The 17,069-nt window shown below is 37.9% G+C and overlaps 1 protein-coding gene across 4 annotated transcripts in view; it reads left to right on the forward strand.

Annotated features, from left to right (window-relative positions):
• The window catches only part of ADD3 (adducin 3), a 92,441-nt gene extending 75,692 nt beyond the window's left edge, over positions 1–16,749 (forward strand). For all 4 annotated transcript variants that reach the window (XM_058841232.1, XM_058841230.1, XM_058841231.1 and 1 more), the window contains 12 exons: positions 3,284–3,422; positions 4,812–4,963; positions 5,078–5,158; positions 6,213–6,362; positions 7,221–7,364; positions 7,453–7,551; positions 8,593–8,775; positions 9,020–9,277; positions 10,349–10,468; positions 11,738–11,827; positions 12,527–12,647; positions 14,361–16,749. In XM_058841232.1, coding sequence (XP_058697215.1) covers positions 3,284–3,422; positions 4,812–4,963; positions 5,078–5,158; positions 6,213–6,362; positions 7,221–7,364; positions 7,453–7,551; positions 8,593–8,775; positions 9,020–9,277; positions 10,349–10,468; positions 11,738–11,827; positions 12,527–12,647; positions 14,361–14,659 — 1,836 coding nt within the window. In that variant the 3' untranslated portion in view covers positions 14,660–16,749. The remainder of the gene's footprint in view (positions 1–3,283; positions 3,423–4,811; positions 4,964–5,077; positions 5,159–6,212; positions 6,363–7,220; positions 7,365–7,452; positions 7,552–8,592; positions 8,776–9,019; positions 9,278–10,348; positions 10,469–11,737; positions 11,828–12,526; positions 12,648–14,360) is intronic.
• The last annotated feature ends 320 nt before the right edge of the window (positions 16,750–17,069 follow it).

A 17,069-nucleotide genomic window follows, 5' to 3' on the forward strand; every position in this document is an offset into this window, starting at 1 on the left:
TCCTATGCAAACCTTCAGTCTGATGCTTGAAGTGCTGTTTCAGCACAAACAAGGGGGGACACAGATGCTTGGCTGGGCAGGTGAGGGGTCCCTGAAGGCAGAAGGATGTTTGTGCAAACAGGAAATGATTCCCAGCTGTAGAGGGATGGGTTATCCAGGCTACATCCTTGCTGTGTGGAGGCACCTGCAGGTGTCGGAGTCCAGCTGTGTTGGCAGGATCATGGGCAGCCATGAGATGCTGTGCTGCTCACTTTGGGACTTGTACCCCACTGTAAAAAGTCACTGCTCTTAGTGTCTCATGTCAAAAGTTGTTGTGGTTTCAAACAAACAAAACAATACACATACACCCAGCGAGCCTACTACAGTCCCAGGGCTGAAACTTTCTCTTGATTGAGCAATGCTGAGCATACAGCTGAATAACATAATTTTTCATTCATCTGACAGCACAGTTTTTCCTTTGTCAGCATTTTCTTGTCAAATACTATATCTGAAGTTACCAGTGACCTTTCCACTTGAAAAATATCTGCTTTGTGCCAGAGAAGCACGTTTGTCATCTCATTGAAAGCATCTCTCTCCAGTGTGACTTGTATGACTTTTGCTTGATCACTGTGGGAAGTGTAATGCCACACATATATAAATATATCACAATCTCATGAATTAAAGCAAAACCAAACTACTTGGTCTCCAGGCTCTTGTTAGGTTTCAGCAGGTTCCTGCTGCTCTGGTCAGATCCCAGAATCAGAACACTGTAATCTAGTAGTTTTACAGAAATCAGTCTTGTGCAGTGAAATAAATACCCAGTAAATAACACTCCTTTAATAGCTCTTATTAAAGGTAAATTGTGGACCACAAGAAGGTGGTGCCCTTCGTAGAAGCCCACTGGGATTACCAGAAATGGAAGAAGGTTGTGTTAGCACATGTGGGATGGTTACCTAAGGATATACAGTTCCAAGTTTCAAAGGTCTGTAGCAGTGAATGAAATGTATTGAAATATTCATAGATATCCATGTGATAGGCTGAAGGCTGCTAGAAAATATCATTATACACTGGCATGTGGATAAATTGCCTACTTGATTTCATGCACTTCATCAATATTCTCACTTGCTTTATAGCTCATCCCTAACCTCCATACTTGCCACTTTCCTGGCTCTCACCTATCTTCTGTTATTTCTAAAACTATTTTTAAGGGAAGCTGCTTGTTTGGTTCAACAAAGCTGTTGATACAACACTAAATACTTGTTTCTAATAGTCTGAGAAAATGTGTAACATACTGCTGTTAGCATTAAGGTGCAAAATTAGGCTCAGAAGAATGAATGAAAATAACACGACCAAAAAGCAGAAGAATTAAAAATACAATATGCAGTAAACAAAAAAGTCTTTCTGTCAGAAATTTCCCAAAATATATTATATTACATTTTTGCTGCTATAGAAGTAACATTACTTGTACAGGTTTAAAAAAAACTCCAGAAATCTGAGTATGACTAATGAGACTTTACTATTAATGTTTTTGCAGGTATTTTCTATAGTTCTTGTTGAATTGAAGGAGGAATAATTTAATATAATGCAGAGAACTGGGCAGCCTGGTCCAGTGCTCTGCTACCCTTGATCTAAAGTTCTTCCTCATGTTGGGCTGGAATTTTGTATGTTTCAGTTTATGGCCATTGCTCCCTGACCTCCACTACTTTTCCCCTAGAAAAAGAAGTTCCTGAGGTAAAAGAAGGTTCCATTCCTCTCTCAATTCCATGTTTTTTCTTTCCTTTTCCTCATCTGCTCCTTTCTCCTGCTGCATAGACCTTACCAACAGCAGCCACAAAAGAGAAAAATCTGACTGCCTGTGCATCTTCAGGCTGGTGAGAGGTTGTTCAGCTGTTTGCGGGATGCCACGTGAATATTCTGGTCTACACTGAGAGATCTGTACAACAGGTTCATTCAGAGTGGGTGGGAATTTTTAGAGGCTTTACTTAAGGAAATCTGGAAGGTCTCAGGTATGGACATGATCCTGAAAAAATTATTCAAAGGAGAGCACGGATACCTGAAAAGTTGGTAATTAGTAGTCATGGAGACTCAACCGTCCAGCTGAGGAGGCTGTATCAAGTAGAGTCCTGAGGATGTCTTTGTGGGGCTCAGTAGCACTCTCTCTTAGTAATCAGAACTTGTTGGTGAACAGACCCAAGGGATTGGTGGATTTTGCCCAACAGAGTGGGTGTTTTGAAGGACTGAATTAAAATTCAGTGAAGAAATTACATTTGTCATATAGAACTGTTTTCTTTCTTTAATTGAGAGCAAGTGCAGTGCCAAGGAAGGCAAACTGAAAGGAGCAATTACCTACAGGGAATAGTGTGGAGTTATAATAGGAGCCAGCTGCATGGTAGAGGCACCAAATGTCTTTTTGGAAGGAACCAGGAGGAATGTTCACAATCTACCTCAGTTTGTGTTGTGTGCAGCTTTGGGTACTGTGAGTTTGGGGAAAAGCTGAAAGATGCTGCCAAAAAGTAATGAGAGGGCTAAAAAATGTAACCCATAAGTTTGAAGGAACAGAATTTAGTCTGTCTTTAGTCTGTAGTCCAGGAATGTCAGGACTGCAGTGGTCCTAGGACAGTGGTGTGTTGTAGGTAGGGACTAATCTGTTTATCATCCAAAGGAACAGGCTTTGTCCACAGTGCATAATATATTAAATTTGATACTATGAAAACTTTTTCATGATATATTTTGCAAAAGTTTATCTCTTGGGCTTGAAGTCACTTTATTCAGAAAAAGAAGGAAGGGTTTTTCCCTTTGGGGAAGGAAAAGATAGCATTCCTTCTAGTTTTTGCCTGTCTGTGATATTACTTGAGCATGGATGAGCTCCAGTTTTCCAGTTGTTTATAACTTTATCAAATTTGAATGGGTTTTCAGAGAGATTACATTATAAAAAAATATCCAGCAGAGAAAGCAACACCTCCTGATCGAATTTCAAGTATCTCTTCCAAAACATGGACAATGCTTTAATTACTGATAAAAATGGGTTTAATCATTTATAAAAAAATATATTTTATCTTGTCATGTACTGGGAAATAGTAAATCCTCAGTGACCAAACTCCTTTCTGCCCTCCAAATTGCTAGTACCTAGTTTACAAAGTTTGGGTCGGATGATTAAGTCTGGCAAAGTTAAAACAGCTAAAAACAAAGTCTATGGGGAAGTTTCATGTAACATTAATAAGAGGCAAAACTACCAGCCCCACCTATAACAGAAATAAGATTATCAAGGCCAGGTTTCCGTGATGATTCTCAAATGTTTCTACAGGCTTTTAGAGAAGATCTGGAATGCCTTATTCAAGAACAGATGAAGAAGGGCAATAACCCCACTGGACTGCTTGCATTACAGCAGATTGCTGAATACATTACAGCGAGCACTTTTACAGGTTTTTCCTCATCTTCACTCAGTAAGTGAATTATACATAAACTGCTTTTGCTTTTTTTTTTAATTGTTTCTAAGGCTTAGGAATGCTGGGATCTCCTCTTTCCTTGAATAAAAATCCTGTCAGAGCTTGCTTCAGCTGTGAAGTAGTGCAGATGGTGGCCTTAACTTGCCTTTTTGGGCTTCTTTCTCTCAAATTTTTTGACTTGTATAATGATATACAAAATGGTTGGAATCATCAAAATCATCTATAATTTGTAAATAAAAGTTGAACTGACATCAGGAACAGTATTTTGTGCCCTGTAACTGTTAGGAATTTAATATGAATATAAACTGAGATCTGAAATACATTACTATGTAGTTTATTTTTCTACTCGTGCATATAAATTATTACTTAAAAAAACAAACAACCAAAACCAACTCTGAGGTAGGGACAATACCCCAGCAAACTGAATTCTCAGATGACCAGCTCCCAGAGTTAAGAACAGATTCTAGTCTGCATTCTACTTATAAAGATGTCACTGGGATTTTGCAGTTAACACCCAAGTTCTTCTTTCCAAGTCATGAAGCACTGAGACATTCAAGTCAATTTAAGTTCTGTGGGTGGACTTCGTATGGGAGCTTACAAGCCTGAAGTACAGTGGCAGCTGTCAGCATTCATCATCTTTGGAGATTTGGTCCCAAAATGGTACTTCAGGGTTTATTTAACAAAACAAGTGGAAGAGAACAGAGAGCTCAAATAACCTCGTGTTCACATCTCTGGTGAACTGAGATGTTGGTTACTGAGACTCTGTCCCACTGTCATCTCTGCTGCATTTGCCAGAGACAATGGGGACAGATCTCAAAGTGCACCCTCTGTTTGTTGAAAACCAAAATGACTTTTACCTCTTTTGCTCTTAACTTCCTCTCTAAGCAAAGGTTGTGGGCTGTCAAAAGGCTATCATGCATTCATGAAGGGGAGAAGGGTATGTTCGTGTAGTCACAATTCAAAGAGAGAAATTGACTTTCATGATTTCTCTATTAAGAGGTGATACCTTCTGTGTAAGGGTCTGAGAACTCTTGCACTAATCCTAGTTTCTTCATTGTGACTGAATTGAAATGCTAAGACTGAGATATCTCTTCAGTTTAGTTTTGCTGGTGTCAGAAGTCCACAAGGAATATCTTCTCCTGTAACAAAAAACCTCAAAGTAACATGTGAAAATACTTCATTATTGACAAATGTCTTAAAGGACAGTTCCAGTCCTATGTAGGATATTGATTCAGGAGACAGCTCAGGAAAACCTTTATTCAATCTCATAAATGCTGGTACTGCTTTGCTAACCATTTAAGTACACTGCATCTGGAAGGTCATGGCATAGAGGGAAATATATTTAGTTGTCCAACTGGCCATCATCTATTTTTGTCTGTTTTTCAGGCCATGGAATGATTACACCCATCAATGACCTACCTGGGGTAGATACCTCCTCGTTTGTTAAGGGAGAAAAACTTACTCGTTGCAAGTTAGCCAGTTTATATAGATTGGCTGACTTGTTTGGGTGGGCACATTTGCCAAATACCTATATCACAGTAAGTATTTTAGAGCAAAAAAACTTATTTAGAGTCTCACCTATTCATTCAAATTATTTTTCCGCCTGATTAATGTAAATTAGATCAGTAATCCATTTCCTGTCTCCTTTGCAGGTAAGAGTAAGCAAAGAACATAACCACATTCTAATCATTCCAAGAGGGCTGTCCTTTTCTGAAGCTTCAGCTTCTAATTTGGTATGTGATTCACCTGCTGTAATAACCAACAAGGCTCATCTTGTTTTCTAAAATACTTTTGTGGCTGCTTAAATGAACTGTAATTATGCAGTTGTTTGGGTTTTTTTAATATTTACCCACCAGATGAAAAGCTGATTAACTGCTTAGATAGTAGCCCCTTTTGTTGCCAGTATTTCTTCTTGGGTTTAGCTTTACTTTCTGTTTCTTTGTCTCCAGCTTCAGTGTGGAGCAGCAAAGTTTTGTTTTCCTGTCTGATGAAGCTCACCAGTAGCATCGGTGTAGCAGTAGCCTTTTATAACCTGAGAGAGTGGCAATACCTGTGAAATGACTCTGTAGGAGTAGTGTTATCAGAATCACCTCTTACCTTTAGAAGTGAGGAGATAAAGTCAAATAATCTTCCCCAGGCCCAGCAAATGAGTTGGGTGAAGTTACAAGCTGGTATTTAGGCAGTGGTAGCTGCCAAATCACACATCTTTTGGTGTAGAGCCTGCCATATGCTCTTCATGTCAGTGCATATCTGTAAAGAAACTGCCTCAAGGTGAAAGGGATACCAAAATGAGATTGATACTATTACATAGAAAACACAGAACCAAAATACCGTGACATATGACCCTGCTGTAGTTTTTTGGTGATCCAGGAATTACTGTTTTAATGTTGAATGAAACAGAAGGTTTCTTGTGCATTGAATATTCTTACTGGAAATTTCTCAGGCTCTGAATTATCTTCATATTTAAAATGTAGGAAATGTTAATGAAATGCATTTTTGAAAGTCAGAAACAAGGAAAGGTCGGTTAGACTGAAGTAGAATATATGTTGTATCAGGGTCTTGTCCTGACTTCTTCCATGGTTGAACTTCCAACAGCTATCAAGGGCTAGTACAGCAGGGTGGTTTATTGACACACAGATTCATGGCAGCTCTCCTACTTTTTTTGTGCTCTGAGCCTTGAATGTGTGTGGGGAACTTTGGTGCTAAATAAGAAGGGAAGGGTATTTTCTAGATTACTGAAGTTGTCACAAACTTTCTGAATATCACTTGTCTGTTTGCCTTTTTCAGGTTAAAGTGAACATCCTAGGGGATGTAGTGGACCAGGGAAGCACAGCTCTCAGTATTGACAGTGTGGGCTTCAGCCCACATGTGGCCATCTACTCCACCCGCCCCGACGTCAGATGTGTCATACACATACACACCCCTGCCACGGCTGCTGTGAGTCTTCCTTTGGCACAGACTGAAAGAAAACAGCTTTATCTTATGAACTTAGGGCATATTTCTTCTCACAGCAGTTTCATTTTTGTTTTAATATCGACTCTGCACAGATAAATAAAAGTGTGAGGTTATCAAACAGAGAGAGAGAGAGGGCTGGGCCATCACAGTGGAATGGCATCGGAATAAACTGATGCTCAGAGATTACTGTACTGAGGCTGAGGAGGTTGTAAAGCAAATAGTTTACACAGGGTTCATTTATAGCATCCTAGATAATATAATGTGCTGCATAAATCATCTTAATTTGCATTATGCAGCTCCATTTTTAAGTGGTTTGATTAGTAGTTACACTTAGTTTGGATTTACCTCAGTATTTAAATGTTATAGTTAGCATAAACTTTAAATAGTCTGTATAATAATGATAAAAATGCAAGGAGGCCTGAAATAATTGGTTTGAAATAACTGAATTCTTACTATTTTATCTAGAAATGCATATATATATATATATATACACAAAGTAAAAAGGAATGTATAATTTCTTTTATACTAGCTTTTTGAAGTCATAAATGTGAGAAAGAAGGATAAACCATTAAATAAACTGAGAATTAAGCATGAATAAAATACACAAAAATTTTCTTCGATATATATGTCTCTAGACGACCCAGTCTACCAGACTACCCAGCAACAGCTCTGTTACCCTATTGCAAATTAAACTGGTGGGGAGGGTTGTTTCAAAGCTTTCTCTATGGAGTTTGTCTCTCTTCTAACAAAGTACACCCTGCTAAGGCTTGGGTGGTTGAGATGTGAGTTTTAAGAGTTTCATTTTTCCCTAGTTATCAGCATTTAATTTTTATGAAACAGGTTTCTTCTATGAAGTGTGGCATCCTTCCCATATCACAAGAGGCTCTGATTCTGGGAGATGTTGCTTATTACAACTACCAAGGATCTCTTGATGAACAGGAAGAGAGAATTCAGCTTCAAAAAGTTCTTGGACCCAGTTGCAAGGTATTAAACCTCATTTATGCTCTTCATAAACAATTTTCATGTCCTGCTCCAGTTTCTACCATTTAACATTAGTGTCTTCATTTACTAGGTGTTAGTCTTGAGAAACCATGGTGTGGTAGCACTAGGAGAGACACTGGAAGAAGCATTCCACTATATTTTCAATGTGCAACTGGCCTGTGAAACACAGGTAAGAGAGAATTTGTCTGTGTTTAATTTCAAACACTTATACTATAGAGTTACAGATTATATCCCGGAAGGGAAGATCTCTTACATTACACAGTTTTGGAGTTGTAGAATCTAGTAGTCCTGTGTACTTGGTCAAAGAGAGCCTGGAATAATCACCAAGGGAATCACCAAGGGAATGGCACAAATACTGATTCTAGGAACACTGACACAGTCTCGGTAGTGTCACACTGGGAAGGGTACGGAAGGTTTTGTTCCATGCTGTGCAGAGTGAGCCTCATGCAGGGAATCTGTCAGATAATAGATTTGCTGGTACTCACTGCATGGGGAAGTGTGACTGAAGATCTCTTGAGAGCCAGCTCCTTTACTGAATGTTGTGACAAAAAAAGAAGCTTCTCTCTGTGATCACAGATCTGTGAAACCAAATTAAAAGAAGGTCTTTAGAGCAACAGTAATGGATGGCGTGTTTAAAAGTAACTTGAATCGCAAATTCAGTTGTTTTCATTCTTGTCTTACTTTAGCCACCTGGTTAGGTATCCAGATGTTACCTATAACCCATGGAGACCACTGAAAGTGTTCTCACCTTTCATAAGTTTTAAGCCCATCCCCAGAAACTTCATCACTTTGTTCTTGTTCTCCAGTGATCCTGTCCTCCCAAAGAGGCATTTGCATGTGCAAATGGTGGGCTCCCACTCCTTTCCTTCCTTGCCCTCCATTCATTTTGAGTTCAGACACACTTTCATTTTGAAACAGCTAGAGTAATGAAAGATTTTTAATCTTGTGATGCAGAAAGATGTTTTTAAGGTACTCTTAAAGCAAGTGTTTGAATCTGGTTTTTTTTTGAACTGCAATCATTAGATGCACTGTAGATGATACAATGTTTTAGCTGTCTCTTGCTATATATTTTAATACATTTTTGGACAGTAGAAAACTAGCCCGAGAAGTAACCGCAGCATGTATTTACGCAACCTCCTGCTGCAAATTCAGAAAAGCAGAGAATACAAGAGCTTTTTCACAAAGGAAATATGCTTCCTGATGTCTCTAGGTTCATGCATTAGCTGGAGCAGGTGGGATAGACAATCTCCTACTACTGGATCTGCAGAAGTTCAAGCCTTCCACACATGCTGTGGCAGCAATGGGAGGAGGTGGAGTTAATATGGCTTCACAACAAAAATGGAAAGTTGGGGAGCAAGAATTTGAAGCACTCATGAGAATGCTGGACAACCTGGTGAGAGCATGTTTCTGATGGTATCTATGTAGTCCTGGAAGGTTTTAAGTGTAGGATTAGCTTCTATAAAGAAAATAATTTTTTAGTCATACTGTTTCTGACAGAAGTATTCTGTCTTAATAAGAATTTATAATGCTCTGAGCTTCAATTTTGTCCCACCATCTTACAAATGTATAGTAACTTAATAGTAAAAATCTTTATTTAAATTTTTTTAACATTATTTTCTTATTTTCCTCCTCCACAGGGATACAGAACTGGTTATGCCTATAGGCAACCATTAGTCAGGGAAAAACCCAGACATAAGAGTGATGTTGAGATCCCAGCCACTGTGACTGCCTTTTCCTTTGAAGATGATACAGTCCCACTTTCCCCCCTGAAATTCCTTGCACAGAGGCAACAGAGAGAGAAGACAAGATGGCTGAATTCTCCAAACACATACTTGAAAGTTAATGTGCCTGAGGAGTCCTGGAATGGGGAAACCAGTCCCAGGACTAAGATCACGGTAGGTTGATAGGTTGGACAGTCACTTCGGTTTTGCCCTAGTTGAAAGTAAGTTATGCACAGTTTATGTTAGTAAATCTTGAATAGGATTAGCAAATAAGTTTATTGAGCAAATTAAAATAGGCTTTTCAGAGGTCGGTACTATGGGCCTCTTCTCTTCGAGAAGAGAGGGGTTAACAGTAATAGTAACTAACACCTTATGATAAAATTTAACAATGATTTCACAGTTCTAACCATCTCTTCTCATTCCTGAAGTAGAAAACAGCTTTTCTACCACTTCTTCTTGTGCGATCTTGTACTATATTTGGTTATCCACCAAATATAGTAAGGTTTTAAGTCACCCGTGGGTTGTTCTTTTTTTACATGAGGGAGACACGAGCTCTAATTCATCTCTTGCTGCCCCTTTTCTATTTGTGAGCCTACTGAAAACAGCTTTTGAAAGGTCTGTTCGTGCTACAGGCTTTTAATGATGATAAAGATTTTCCCTCTCCTGCAGCTCAGCAAGATGCTTACACTTAGTTTCCAGCCTGCAGGGAGGTGGCCCTCGTGGGACTACAGAGCGTGTTATTGCTCTTCAGCTACTCCCAGTACAACTGTAAAAGCACCAGCTCCTCCTGCTGGCAGGCTGGCAGGTTTCTAAGCTTGAGTTTGGGAAAAACACCCTCAGAACCCTGCTTGAGAAGGGAAAAAAACTGTAGTCAATGTGTAGTCAGCAGAGGTGGAGGTTGGTTGCATGAACAAGAGCCCTGGATTGACGTGCCAGTTCCTAGAAGTTGTGGTCCTTTTTAAATACAGCATCATTAGTGCACAGCTAACACTGCATTTTTCAGGAATGTATGTCATTATTTACAAAAAGTAGTCATGTTCAAGGCAACTTAAATCCTCTTGGGCAAACACACAAACCTGTAAAGGAGTTGGGATGATTTTTTAGGTGTTGTGTGAAATTGAGACTAAAATCAGAAAGTTCTTTCTTGATACCTCTTTTTTAACAGTAAGATAACACAGAGAATTATTCCTTTCCCTCATACTGGATATTCTAGCTTCTATCTTTTTTTTTCCCCCTCTCTTGAAGTGGATGAAAGCTGATGACTCCTCCAAGACTAGTGGAGGAACGCCAATCAAAATTGAAGATCCAAACCAATTTGTTCCTCTAAACACAAACCCAAGTGAAGTGTTGGAAAAGAGAAATAAGGTAAAAAGAAGTGTAATGAACTGAAAAATGTAACATTTCCAAATACAATTATATGTTCAAGTAATGAATCAGCAGAGCAGTAAAATAACATTATCAAATGTTTTGATTTTATTAAGAAGCTTCTTACACTATATGTGATTTTTGGCACCAAAAACTTATTTAAATGTGTGATATACATAAAATCTGTAGATATGTATGCAATATTTATATATTTAAATTTTGAGTGCAATAATCTGATGAAGCATGAGCGTTAACTATGGAAATTATAGATTTGGAATGGTAGTCCCTGTTATTTAGCATTTTATTAATAGATAATTAGGTGTCAACACTAACAGAATTGCATCATGATTCAATCTCAGACTCTAATCTTGCTCTGTTCCATTTTATTTTTCCTAGTGCTTGTTAAGCTGGAATTTCTAATGGCAGTAAAAAAGAGAAAATGAGAGATCACTGTTGGACCTCTCTGTAAACAGAAATATCTCTCTGCTTTTCCCTTCCAGTATGAAAGACACTGATTATCAGACTGACCAAATACTCCACCCTCAGGATAACTATATTAAGAGATATTCAGGACACTTTTCATTTGATTGCATATTTTTTTCATTCTTGGAAAGCACTATATCAGTGTCCTTAGGGACTGAGTGTATTTAGAAGGAACAACTCCCTTCCTTGGAACTGGAAAGGCACCCTCTAATCATCCAGAGATTAATAGTACATGTCCCAGGCAATGATTTTTAAATTCATGCATGTCACTGGCTCATCAAGCGTTTATTCCTAATTTTCTGCTGTAGGATTTTTTATTATGATTTGTATTGGTATTTATATCTGATCTGTCAATTTCTTAAGCTCTGACAATTAGAAGCTAGGGCTGTTTAGGGAAAACAATTAACTATTCACAGAAGGAAAACTTTGCCAACCCTTGTGACCGCAAAGTTTTCTCCAATAGCTGAACATGTGTCCTTTATGAGCTGGAGAGGACAGGTTCAGGGGCCATTCCTGGGAGCTTATTTCAAAGTGTTGGGTGTTGGCTTAAATGAATTGCAAGAGCTGGGAGTGGGGTAAATATTTGTGAGTACTGAAAGAGCCAAACAACATATGCTGTGTATTCAGAGGTGGAAGAAGAGTTCTTAATTTTTAGGTGCAGTAGCACACAGCTTGATTCTCCAGCCATTCACTGCTGCCTGTGTTAGTGACTTTGCAAAGCTGATGGGCATAGGATTTGTTAAAGAGAAATATCTCTTTCTAACCTGGTTTATTTTCTCTCTATAGATAAGGGAACAAAACCGATATGACCTAAAGACAGCAGGACCTCAGTCGCAGCTGCTCGCAGGGATTGTTGTGGATAAAAAGCCAAGTTCAGTGAGTACAACATAATTAACTGATTTACAGCTGTTCAGGTTAATTTGGCTGCCTGTCTTTCAAATGTAATTTTGGGCCATTTTCATTCTAAATGTTTTGTTAGAACTGATTATTTTTATGCCAGTTTTAGAGGTGTGATTCAGTTTAAAGGTTTATAAAGTTAGTTTCAAGTTGAGATGTGCATGTCAAGTTTGCCGCCATTTATATTAATGAAGTAGGATCTTTGTCTAAGATCATTTAAGTGAGAGAGGAGGAACTTCAGAATGCATGGGGCCAAAAATAGCCTTCATTAGTCTGTGGAAGTGATGCTTAAGATAACAATTGAGTCCCAGAAGTAGCTAAGTTTAAAAGGTGGGATCTGACCATGTGGAAGACAGCTTTCATTAGAAACAGGCTTCTTATTGGGAGAGAGGGATTCCAATTTCTTACCTGCCTATATTAATCTTTTCTTGAATAGAATATACTTCCAAACACTACAGTTATCCTTAATAAGGTTATCCAACATATCGTGGTGAATTGGAATTGGAGTTCTGTACTTCTAAGAGTTTCCAGCTATCCAACAGTTAGTACATCTGTGTTTTAATTCTGTATTCCTGGCCAAAATTTTGTCACCAAACTTTGACAAAAAAAAGGCCTGCACATTTTGCTTGTTGCTTCTTATTTTTTAACTGTTAAATTCTGTGGCTTTCTCTTTCCCAGCCAATGCAGTTTGATGATGAGCACGCGCCACCGGCACCACCCAACCCATTCAGCCACCTCACTGAAAAGGAGCTGGAAGAGTACAAGAAAACCATTGAGCGCAGGCAGCAGGGGTTGGAAGGTCAGCGGTGTGGTTTGAATTGCTGGGGTTTACATTTTAATAATAAGCTTGAAAATATCTACTGTAAAAATTGTGTACATGTTAATTATTAGTGTATACTGCTGGCAACAAGCTTAGAACTAATCATTCCTTGAGGTGTTAGAATTCTTTTGTTAAATGTGGTTTGTTCTTTTACTTTAGTTAGTGCTGAAATTAAAGCAATGAAGGGTTTGCAGAGAAATGGGGTTGACAAAAACACAAATAACTATGATGAATTTTTGTGTCAAAATCATAGACTAACATAAGGTGGAGGAGTCCACAAAGGTCATCTTAATCCAATTCCTCCTCAGAGCTGACACTAAAGTTAGATCAAGTAGCTCAGATCTGTGCCCAACTGAGCAAAAGTTTACTGACATGTTTGGCTCTGGCTTCTCTAATTTTACTTCTGTTCTCTCAACGTGCAAATCTCATTTACTTTCACTTTTCACATCTTCTTCCAATACTACTATTCCATAGATAATTACTAATTCAGGGTTAATTTTAATTTTTAACAGTAACACTTGGTGTGAATTCTTCTTTGCTAATACTGTGTAATAAAACAACTTTGCTATATAAGACAACTTTGCTGTATGTCACACTCAGGTTATAGTGTAATAGCTTACTGTACCAGCACACTGTGATGAGATAAAACTGTGGGGCGTGCTACTTGGAATGCAGCTCTGCCACCTTTTTTGATGCTTTCTAATAAGGAACTAATATATACCAATTTTTAGCAGATAAATCCATAATTATTTAGAGTTTCAACTGTGTATTGTAACTTCGTGCTGTTGTCAGCATGAGCAACACAAAGCTGTAGCAGATCTGTAAATCTTGTAGCACCAGCACTGACACTCTTGCTTGATTTTCACTTTTGCTTGGCTACTAACTTACATCTTGTCCTGCAGATGCTGAACAGGAATTATTCTCAGATGACGGTTCATCTGTGTCACAAATTCAGTCACAAACTCAATCCCCGCAAAATGTCCCAGAAAGATTAGAAGGTATTCCATGCAATTTCTGTACGGTGCCAAGGGCTCCAATAACCCAAGTCCTCAATTCTTCTGCTGCACATTCACACTTGCATGAAGTCAACTGAGTCAAAAGGAGCCCTCTTTTGCAAAGTTTGGGTGGTACTCTGTCCAGAAAACCATTTTTCCCAATTTTTTCTAATACATAATTCTCACAAACAGAAAACAACTCAGGGCATGCTGAAACTTAGATATCAGCCAGGTGGAGCAAATACTTCATTTTACTGAAAGTGTTAAGAATAGTTCTTTTGCCTCAGACTTTTCCAAAAGTCTAAGTAGGCATTTTAAAAGGCAAGTTCTCCAATGCCTTCTGTATGGAATGGCTGTGTTTTCATAAATCAGTCTCTTGCAGTAAAATATAATTCTGACTGTGCTTGAGGCTGTGTATGCTGTGTAGACTATATTTGTATATAGTCTATAGAGCCTGAGCTGTGCATGCACCTGGCAGAGATAAGGTCAGATTTTTCAGCCCATTTTCCCTTAATGACATTTTGACTGTGTTGTCTGTCTACAGCAACTAAGATTGTGGATACTGGGGAAAAAACACACCTAAGCGCTTTGGGTTTCATTCTTTGGATCACAGTCCAGACTCGCAGGCTTTGTCTCAATACTGGGTTTTTTGCATGAAAGTGTACATAAATAATTGCAAAATCACTTGCTCTTTCAGAAAATCATGAGGATTTCTACACCCAGAATGCCAACCTAATATCTGTGGAGATGCCAGTTGTGGTGGTGAACGGGAAGGAAGATGCACATGACACGGAAGAAGATCTCACCAGGAGGGTCAGTCAGTTAACCATGAGTACTGTGGAGAGCGTAGAGATTACCATTAAAGGCTCTGAAAAGATAGAAGAGGCCCTGTCCCCTGAAGGGTCGCCTTCCAAATCCCCTTCAAAGAAAAAGAAGAAATTCCGCACCCCATCCTTCCTGAAAAAGAGTAAAAAGAAGGAGAAGGTAGAAGCGTAAGTGCAGTTCTGTTGTGAGGAGACATTGCACATTTTAAACATTTAAGTTGACCATTAACGGCGTAGCGTTAGGGGTGTGCAGTAACTGGACTTTTAACCTAAACAAGTAGAAACTGGAAGAGGTTTTGCTTTAAAGAAACCAAACAAAGAGGCAAACAAACAAAAAAAGCCTTTCATGTTAATTGCAAATTAATTCATCTCTCACTTAGCTGTGTACAAAATTGCTATGAGGGTTGGAAACATTGATTAGTTTCATGTAGAACTACACTGGCAGGTGCTCAATTACCATCATAGCAAGGTCAAATACCATCACAGTATGCAGCAGCAAGTTCTGCTTGGAGTATTTTGCAGGCCTGAAAATTTTCAGTACAGTTAAAGTCTTTATTAAAGTTACTGTTGAGTGATCATATGACTTTTTAAAACTGCTGTCTCATTTGGAAACAAGATCATACATTTTTGTATTGTGGTTTTTGACCATATATTTTATGTTCCTGTACCCCTGTTTGACTGGGTACGTATTAACAGCACACCTTTACATCTTTTTTAAGATTAGCTCATATAAAAATATTATACACTGGCACATAATACTAGGGGAAAAACTGTGTAAGAGAAAGTTTATTTGGAATTATACAAAATGTCTAAAGAATTCCATTATTCAATAACTTTTTTGCCAAATATTTCATTTTAGTGAAATATAATTTTTGAAGACTTCTTTTTTATTCTATCAGTTGGGGCGGGGGAAACCCTTATTTTTCAAGAAGGGGGATTTTATACACTTAACATTGATAATTTAGTTTAACTGGCAAAACAAAAAGAAGATTTTATATGTTCAAATGTTTGTATACCATTCAGTATAAAGGTATTATAAGCATGTGAACCAAGCATTTAATAGTTAGAGTGTATTTAAGAATGCTTGGTTTAGAGTATACTTAATATAGTTCAGGAATCCAGGGAGTTCAAAATCAAAGGATAAAAGCATATAAAATTGAACTGGATTCATGTTTAAAAATTATTTGTGGGTTGTTCTTTTTCTCTTTCATGGTATTGCTAATGAATGAAGAAAAATAATCTCTTAACATAACCAAATGAAGGAAACAAAAATGTTAAAAGGGAAAGTGAAATAGTAGGGAAATAGGAGGAGACAAAGAAAGTAAAAGTTCGGTGATTATTTTTTTTAAATATATGATATGGATTGCGGGATATTTTTATTAAATCAGCAGAGTGACATTTCCATATTAGATGTTTTAAATAATTTGTATGGATTCATGCAGAGTGCAACACTTTGGGTTTTTTCTTCAGTTTCATTCAAATTGTAAAAGGGTCTCGTGAATCTGTGTTGTCCTTTGGATGAACCCAGAGCAAATCAGAGCCTAGTGCCATGGGTAAGGGTGGTACTGCCACTTACTCATTTTTACTTGTGTTGTCATTTTAGTACTTTTACTGTATTGTAAATACAAACTAAACATAGAAATTAACATAGGGGTTTCTTCACTGTGTCAAATGTCTGTAAATCAGTCATCACAATAAGAAGTACATCTTTTAAGATCCATGTGATTCCCAAATTACCGGTTGAAATATTATACAATATATAATTGTTAAATATGGCTGGAGAGTGGTTTGGCATGCAAAAATGTTGATTATAGCATGTTCAGGGGCTGGTTAGCTTTGACCGTGTAAGTGTGATAATGCAATGTTGGAATGGATCCTGGAAACAATTTTCTAGCTGTCACTAAATACTGGAATCAGTGTTTTTAATCATAGTGGAAACTTTCAGTTGCTTACTTTGTTTTTTATGTTCTACATTATTTGTGTTGTATTACAACATATGTAGAAACAGTAACCTGTGAACTACGCTTTTCATAACTTTTTTAAAAATATATCTAAATGAATGCAATGTGCATAAATATTTTTTAAAATGCAACCGTGAACTATTTGCACCTTTTGCTAATGCCTCTATTTACTTGCTTTGGCATAAAGAATGAGCCAGCCAACTCTTGTGTCCTGTGGAAAATATATAAATGTTATCTGAAATTGCTCATAGATGTAATGCTAATTAATGTTAAATCACAAATAAACAGTATTTTAAATAGATGGATTTCATATAGCAACCTTTCTTTTATGCACTTACATCTCTTGCTAGTAGAAAAGATGTTTTGATTATGCACATTGCTTCTCAAGAATTTATTCTGGAGAAGACTTGTTGTTTGTGCTTATTCTGAGCTCTGCAAGAAAATCACCTCATCTTGCTATTGAACAGCTTTTGTCTCTGTCACAGGTGCTGCAGAGGAAAGAGGACAGGCCCATGATAAAAGGCAGGGAGGGCACTGCCAGGCAGCTGTTCTGAGCAGGCATCACAGGTGACAGCATGAGGGACTGGGGTGGTTTTAGTGCTGAGTAAGTACAGAGCAAGG

This window comes from Poecile atricapillus, chromosome 6 (assembly GCF_030490865.1).
Source record: "Poecile atricapillus isolate bPoeAtr1 chromosome 6, bPoeAtr1.hap1, whole genome shotgun sequence".
Lineage (NCBI taxonomy): Eukaryota > Metazoa > Chordata > Aves > Passeriformes > Paridae > Poecile > Poecile atricapillus.